This window comes from Trichechus manatus, unplaced genomic scaffold (genome assembly GCF_000243295.1).
Source record: "Trichechus manatus latirostris isolate Lorelei unplaced genomic scaffold, TriManLat1.0 scaffold00065, whole genome shotgun sequence".
Taxonomy (NCBI): domain Eukaryota; kingdom Metazoa; phylum Chordata; class Mammalia; order Sirenia; family Trichechidae; genus Trichechus; species Trichechus manatus.
The window spans coordinates 4,390,441-4,398,895 of record NW_004444001.1 but is presented as its reverse complement, the minus strand read 5'-3'; the positions used below and the strand labels follow the sequence as shown (position 1 = coordinate 4,398,895).

Sequence of the window (8,455 nt, the reverse complement as noted above, 5' to 3'; positions counted from 1 at the left end):
ATTGCCACATAGGGTTTCCAAGGCTGTAAATCTTTACGGAAGCAGACTGCCACATCTTTCTCCCACAGAGCAGCTGGTGGTTTTGAACGACTGACCTTTCGGTTAGCAGCTCAGCACTTCACCACCACGCCACCCAGGGCTCCTGGGAAGAAGTTAGGGAAAATAAATATACAATTGTTCCCTGTTCTAGTTCACAGCCCCCCTGGATTTTGTCTGTTGACTTTAGGTTAAGCAACCTTCATAATGAGTTCATCAGTGAGTGAGTCCTTCAGTCACAGCTGGTGCCCAAAGGAGTTCGGCCACCTCACAGTAGACAAGGGTCATCTAGTGTGACTCAGGGAGTGTCCAGGCTAGACTGACAGATTCACCTGGTAAAGAAACAACCAGTCCTCATTAGATTCAACCAGTTTATCACTTATATAGACAGTGAAAGCAAGAGTAGCCAAAGGTGCGATTTCACTGCGTCCCCTGCCCCACAGGATGACACTGAAACAAAAGGGACCAGTTGACTGCAACCCAAATGGCAAGACACCCTGTCGCTGTGAAGCCAATTCCATGCTGCAGCTCTGCAGTTTTATAGCCTGCAGCTGTACCCTGAGTGGGGTGATGCAAAAGCCTCATACCTCATCAGAACACGGGAGGTGATGAGAAACTCTCGTGACAGCCTCCCAGGAAGATAGGGAGGCAAGTGAGAAATAGCTTCATAGCAGCTTCTCACAAGCCTCCCCTGCTCTTATGTTCTGGAAGGATCACAGGGCATTCTGCCAACACTTAAAGATCAGCTGTGAGTTAAGCAGGGCTTCAAACCAGTTCAGACTGGTTCAGTCATGGCCAATGAAGCAAAACCAGAACAGACCTGAATTTTTGCAGTTTGGGTGATCCAAGATGATAGCTAGAATGGGAAAAATTACAGAATGAAACCCTGGAATGGGAGACTCTGAAGAGGCATAGGGAGCCCTTTCAGGAGCCAGATGCATGAGACTGGATTATTGGCAGGATTGCAGAGAGTGACACAGATTCAAAGCAGTGCAGTTGGCCACCATCTTTGAGTGGGGCACCACTGTCTCTGACTCTGCTGAAAATCCGAGGGGCAAGAGATGTGGTTGCTATGCAAAACGTACACCGCCCTTGGTTTCTAAGAGGGAGATTAGGTTTCTAGCAGGGCTTCAACTCGTAATTTTTCCAATTCCAGTTATCATTCCAGTTAACCCAAATTTTAAAAATTTAGATCTGTTCCAGTTTCACTTCCTCAGCTATGACTGAACCGGGAAGAACTGGTTTGAAGACCTGGATTTAAGCCTTGCCTATGAGACCTGTAAGGTCCCTGGGTGATGCAAACAGTTTGCGCTCAGCTACTAGTTGAACAGTTGGCAGTTCAAACCTACCCAGTAGCTCCATGGAAGAAAGGCCTAGGGATCTGCTTCTGTAAAGATTATAGTCAAGAAAACCCTATGGAGCTCAGTTCTAGTCTATAACACATGGGGTTTCTATGGGTTGGAATTGAATCAATGGCAATGGGTTTGGTGGGGTTTTTTGTTTGTTTGTTTGTTTGTTTGTTTTGTATGAGATCCATGTGAAGATATGCAAGGTCACCAGGATGCCCTGGTGGAGCTGTTTCATAGTCAGTGGATTTCTCCTGACCTGATAGTGTGTATTTGGGACAAGGACAAGCAAAACCAGAAACAATTTCTGGAGAACTGTCAGATAACATTTAAAACATTTTTTTCTAACCACAAAAGGTAATGTATGCCTAATTTGGAAAACTTGGAAAGCACAGAAAAACACAAAGACTAAATCAAACATTACCTGTAATCCTCCCACCCAAAGATAATATTTTAAAGCCCATGATGATGGTCATTACTATGTCTAGATTTATTTTTTCCCAGATATATTGTATATACCAACTTTTATAACTGTATTTTCTCCTTTAAGCAGTACATCAAGAACATTTTCCCATGTCATTAGATTCAAGCTAACCTTAGAAAACTCCTTCTTGGGCCAACAGGCAAACTCTCCAGCAATGAATTCACTTGATCACATGAAGTCATCTCCCCAGACGCCCAAATCCCAGCATGAACGCCCCCGGCTTCTCTCTAATAAAAGGTAAGGAGGATCCATGTTCATGGATTGGAAGGCTTAACATAAGTAAGATGTCAGTACCACCCAAAACAATCTATAAATTCAGTGCAGTCCCCATCAAATTCCAATATGCCAAAATAAGAAAGCCAATCCTCAAATATATATGGAAGGGCAAAGGACCCCGAATAGCCAAAGGAATCTTGAAGAAGAATAAAGTAAGAGGACTCACACCTCCTGATTTCAAAACATACTATAAAGCTACAGTAGTCAAAACAGCCTGGTACTGGTATAATGGTAGACATATAGACCAATGGAATAGAATTGAAAATCCAGAAATATACCCGTACATCTATCTATGGTCAACTGATTTTTGACAAGGGTGCTAAGTCCTTAAATGGGGAAGGAAGAGACTCTTTAATAAATGGTGCTGGGAAAATTGGATTTCCACATGCAGAAGAATGAACAGGATCCATGTCTCATAACATGTACAAAAAACAATTCAAAATGGATCGAGGGCTTAAATGTGAGAACTAAAACCATGAAATTCGTAGAAGAAAACATAGGGGTATGGTTATGAGATCTAGTTTTTAACACTGGACTGTCAGATATGACACCAAAAGCATGAGCAGCCAAAAGACAAAATACATAGATGGAATCTCATAAAAATTAAATACTTCTGTTTATCAAAGGACTTTATCAACAAAGTGAAGATACAACCTACAGATTGGGAGAAAACTTTGGGGAATCATATATCTGATAAGACTTAAATATCCAAAATATATTTAAAAACTCCAAAACTTAACAACAAAAAGACAACCTAATCAAAAAAATGAGAAAAGGACTTGAACAGACATTTCACTAAAGAGGACATACAAACGGCCAACAAGCACATGAAAAGATGCTCAATGTCATTAGCCATTTCCAAAACCAGACCAAACCCATTGCTGTTGAGTTGATTCTAACTCATAGCAACCCTATAGGACAGAGTAGAACTGTCCCATAGGGTTTTCAAGGCTGTAGTCTTTACAGACGCAGACTGCCACGTCTTTCTCCTGTTGAGCAGCTGGTAGATTAGAGCCACTGACCTTTCAGTTAGTAGCTTAGCGCTTAACCACTTCACTACCAGGGCTCCTTTCATTAGCCGTTGGGGAGATGCAAATCAAAATCGTACAAGCCCCGTCCCTGCAAGCCACATACCTGTGTAGGAAGAAGGGACTGGTGGTCATAGGCAGGGGAGTAATGTGGGAGAGGGAGGGGACTGAGGAAAAAGGGGGATGTTGGTGGTGGAGCAGGAGGTAGTCCACCTGCCAGGACATGGGGTGTCTTGAGTAAGAGGCCTTTTTGTCCTAGCAAGGATACAAGAGAGATGTGAGCAGCCTCCCATAACTCCACATGAAGATGGCCCAGAGCCAGTTCCCCTCATCAGGGACTCAGCTTCCCCATACAGCCCCTTCAGCAAGCAGGTTCCACCTCACACAATCCATGTTATTGACTCTTTCTAACCATGCAAACCTAGGTGGGTGGCAGAGCTGATAACGTATGCCTCCCACCATCCTCCATCCTGAGCCACAGTACGAGCATGCCCAAGACCAGGGCAACCCCAGGGGCCCAGCCTCCATCACCAAGGAGTGCTCCTTTGGGTGGAAGGGGAGCAGAGCTCTCACATTGGGAATGAGAACTGGAGCTGTATTTAAAAAAAGAAAAGAAAAAAGCGAGACAGTAGGTACCCTTGATATGGTGTGATGAGAATGGCACGTTACCTCTGTGGTCCTCTCAAAAAGCTCTAACCCAAGTCTAATCATGAGAAAAACATCAGACAAATCCTACAAAATTCAGGAGCATTCTACAAAATTTCTGGTCAGTGCTCCTCCCGTACTGTCAGAGTCATCCAAAACAAGGAAAGGCTGAGAAACTGTCATAGCCCGGAGGAGCCTAAGGAGACGGGATGACTAAATATAATGTGGCATCCTGGATAGGATCCTGGAGCAGAAAAAGGACACTAGGGAAAAACGAAGGAAATCTGAATAAAGTATGTAATAATGTATCCATAGTGGTTCGTTAGTTATAACAAATGTGTCCTACTAATGTAAGAATGGGGAACTGGGTGTGAGGTATATGGCAGCTCTTTGTACTCTTTTTGAAACTTTTCTGTAAATCTAAACCTATTCTAAAATTAAAAATCTTATTTGAAAAAAAAAACAAGGCCAACAGTGAGCCCTCCACCACCTGGTTGTCGTTTTCCTGAATTTACCCACCATCACCCAACCCGGTCCTCAGTGCCAGCACCCAGCTCGTATTCTAGTTTCAGGAAACATCTTGTACATGAGCCCCTAAGCCGGGAGTCAGCAGCTGACAAGATGTGTTTTGTTTGGCTATCCTGCTGGTTCAAAAGGCAGTATAACTAGACAGCTGTACTGTCCCATGGCAATACAGGCAGGTTAGCATTAGTGCCTTATACCTGGCCCCCTCTGCATTCACTTGGTGTCATGGATTGAATTGTGTCCCCCAAAAAGATATGTCCAATCCTAACCCCCAGTACCTGTGACTTTTTGGAAATAGGGGCCTTTGCAGATATAATTAAGATGAAATCATCCTGGATTTTGGGTGGACCTAAATCTAAGAGAAAGGAGAGAGAGCTTGGACACGCAGAGACACCAGGGAGAAAGCCACATGAAGACAGAGACAGAGATTGGAGTGAGGTGTGCACAAGCCAAGGAGTGCCAGGGCTAAGAAGTGGCATGAATAGATTCTCCCTCAGAGCCCCCAGAAGGCACCAACCCTGCCAACACCTTGATTTCAGACTTCTAGCCTCCGGAACTATGGCAGAAATAAATTCCTGTAGTTTTAAGCCACCACTTTATGGTACTTTGTTACAGCAGCCCTAGGAAGTGAATATACTTGGGTACATGCCAAATCTCTATGAGCATCTGAGTTTGCAGTCCCAATATACTCACCTCCTTTGGCCCACAGAGTCCCCTCCTGGAAATGCCAAGACTCCACGGAGCATGTGTCTTAGTTACCAAATGCTGCTATAACAGAAATACCACAAATGGGTGACTTTAAAAACAAAGATTTAGTTTTCTCACAGTTCAGAGGTTAGAAGTTCAAATTCATGGCACTGGCTCTAGGGGAAGGCACTCTCTCTGTTGGCTCTGGAGGAAGATCCTTGTCTCCATTAGCTTCTGTAGCCCCAGCATTCTTCAGTTTCTTGGTGATTTTCATATGGCATCCATCTTTCCCCGTCTGTGCTTGCCGTCTCTGTGTCTGTGCTGCTGCTTATACCTCAGAAATGATTAGGTTTAGGACACACCCTACACTGATATGGCCTCATTAGCATAACAAAGGAAACCCTATTTCCAAACAGTATTACATCCACAGGAATAGAAGTTAGTATTCCAACATATATTTTGAGGAGGGTACACAATACAATCCATAACAGCATGTTTGAAAACCACTTGTCCAGGCCAGCAGAGAAAACAGAGCTTCCCCCAGGTGTGACTCTGCTCTGAGCCTTTTGTGTGTCTGCCACACACATGAGCTCTCTTCCCACTTGTGAGGCTCAGAGCCCTGTTACTTCCCCAACCTCTTTTCTGATCTCTTGTGGAGCTCCTACTGGTAGAAATATCCTGCCCAGCAAATAGGAAGGCCCGTCTCTAGTTTTTCTCTCACTTCAAAGATAATTGAAACATGTTAGTGTGTGTGTATGTGTGTCTTGGCTAGGGGTGTCAGGAAAGGTTCCAGTAGACACAATGGCTAGATCTGAATAGTCTGTGCTTGCCAAGAGTTCCTTAGCCCTGAAGCTCAGCTTAACGCTGGATTTCAAGGTATGCAGCAGATGGGAAAAGCATGGGAACTTTTCCCCAAATCCTGCTCCTAGAGGTCCATCCCAAGCACCTTCAGCAACTGCTGGAAGGAGGGTCTTTGGGGTGATGGCTCTTAGTGGGCCCTGGAGGGCACTGTTCAGCTTTCACCTGTGGGGAGTGGGGGCTGTAGTCAGATGCTCTGACCCTCAGTAAAGATAATTGAGTTCCCTGGACAGTGTTTGTTAAGACATCTCAACTGTGAGTGGTCTGCACCCCAAGCCCGTTCCTACACAGTAGTTTGAGTACCAAGATTTATGGATGGGAAGGTTACAATAGACAGGTGAGAGGAAAAGGGTCCCTGCTGGAGATTGGAAAGGCAGAGGTCTAGGGACTCCCTTTCTGACAAAGAAGTCATCTGCCATTTGCTTTTGAATGCTGATGGTAAAGAGCCTACAAAGGTCTACCTGGGGTGAGGCAGGGAGGAGGGAGGAGACCATGTACCAGGTCATCCTGGCGTCCCCAACACTCTTTTGAACAGCCAGCAGTGGAGGATTAGTTGTTAGCTTAGTAGCAATGGCTTCTCACAGTCACAATATCTCATCATTTTCTGAGCTCCCTTACTGGCCAGGTGCTGCATACATGTGCATTTTATAGATGATTTTATACATGTCCATTTTATAGATGAGAAAACTCAGGCTCATAGAGGTTAAGTAACTTTCCCAGAGTCACCTACCTAATAAGTGGTGAGACCAGGATTTGAACCCAGGCCTGTCAGAGACTTGCCACTACCCCACACTCCTCACACCAATTTTTTAATTTTTTTTTAAGAATTAATGACTGTTAAAAAACAATTAATGACTGCCCCTTAGGAACACAGGATATTTAGCAGTAATTGGAGTTTTCCAGCCCATATTCTGTAATACTTCATACAAAAATGCTTTCTTTATATTCTTCCAAACATCACACCCTCCTGCCTGGGACCTCCACCCTCAATGTGTCTCCACAGTGTGATTTTTCCAAGGGGCAACATTGTCAAAGAGCAAAACTGTGTTTCCTTAGAAGGCCAACCTCTGGCTGGAAAACTGAAATTTCTCATTATGGACCCTCACCATTTTGGTTTCCCCAGGCTTGGGAAAGAGTCTGCTGATTGATTTGTTTCCTCCAGGGAAGAAATAGGGGAGTGTTTGCTGTGAGCCCACCAGCGGGAGGGATTGCCTCTATAACCACAGAGCCAGAGATTTATTCAAAATTTTGTCAGGCCCCGCCATCCTGAAATGGCGTGTAGGTCTGCAGATCCCTATGTCCATGCATGGGCTCAGCCTTAGTCATTCTGGCTTTTCGCTCTGGTTGTCATCCCTGAAAACTTACTGCAGTCACCTGAGGACCCACAAGGACTTGGGTTGCTATGACCACCTGCCTCCAGCTCCCCAGCGCCTCCTGTCCACGCAGGAAACGAGGTCATGCTGGAATTCTAATGAAGGTCCGTGAGCCACAGAGCCCCACCACGGACCTTTGAGTCCAATTTTAGTATCTAGAACCTACTGGCCCTTCCCTGTGTTGGATTCCCTGGGAGAGGGCAAAACGTCCTGTGTGCACGTGCTCGCTCAGTGAATAAACGAGGCTGTGTTGGGTTGAGGATCTCAAAAGGGACCACTTTGGGAGGCTCCAAGTGTTCCAGTGTGTGTTAGGCCTTTTCAGGGACGTTGTCATCCTCAGTCAGCCTCCTGACCCTTGCAGCCCGGAGGTCTGTGAGGGCAGAGTTCATTACAGTTGATTTGTAGGCGAGGGCTGCTGTGTTCCCTGGTGTCATCTCCTAGATTATAAACAACTGATTAATAACAGTAACAACAATTGACATTTATTATGTGCTTACTTTGCTGCTAGGTGCTTTTCCTTCATTATTTAATCCGCACAATATTATTCTCATTTTGTGGATGAGGAAACTAGGGCTTGACCAAGATAACTCAGCAGAGCTAAGACTTGAACCCAAATCTCCCTGACTGCCCAGCCTGGGTCCTTGCCCACTAGGCTATGAGCTAGTAATGAATTGTCTAGCCTATTGTTTTGTCTGTTGTCTAGCCTACTGTGATATTCTTATTGTTACCTTTTTGTTTATTTATGAATTGTCTTCCACTTAACATAAACCCCATGAAGGTGGAGAGTGTTTCATTTTGTTCTCTCGCATTCCCTGTGATGCCTCGCGGAGTCTCACCCAGAGCAGGCAAGTGGGGGTCAAAGACCTCACTGTTAACAGTTGGCCTCGTGTGTTCACAGGTTGGCTAAGCCTGAGGAATTCACACAGCCCAGGCCAACTGGCTTCTCTGCACTTCAAAAAGTTACTTTACTTGTAGTTTTGTGGAGGAGTCTATGAACCTTCAGACAAAGGGAATTTCACTGAAGCACAGGACTATGTAATGTGTGGTAAGGGAACCTTCAGTGTATTTACATCTGAAATGAGTTGCTTCTAGAATCTTCCTCAATCCAGAGGGTCACATGATTTGGTAGCTCTCTTAACCCAGAGAGAGAGAAAGTAGAATGCTGACCTCAGACCAAGATTTCTCTTACTGAGCAAC

General features: G+C 44.8%; 1 protein-coding gene across 1 annotated transcript in view; it reads left to right on the top strand.

The window, feature by feature from the left end:
* Positions 1 to 8,455, top strand: part of KIF6 (kinesin family member 6) — a 499,202-nt gene that overhangs the window by 483,306 nt on the left and 7,441 nt on the right. The window contains exon 17 of the mRNA XM_012556417.1: positions 1,966 to 2,103. Within this exon, the coding sequence (XP_012411871.1) occupies positions 1,966 to 2,103 (138 nt within the window). The remainder of the gene's footprint in view (positions 1 to 1,965; positions 2,104 to 8,455) is intronic.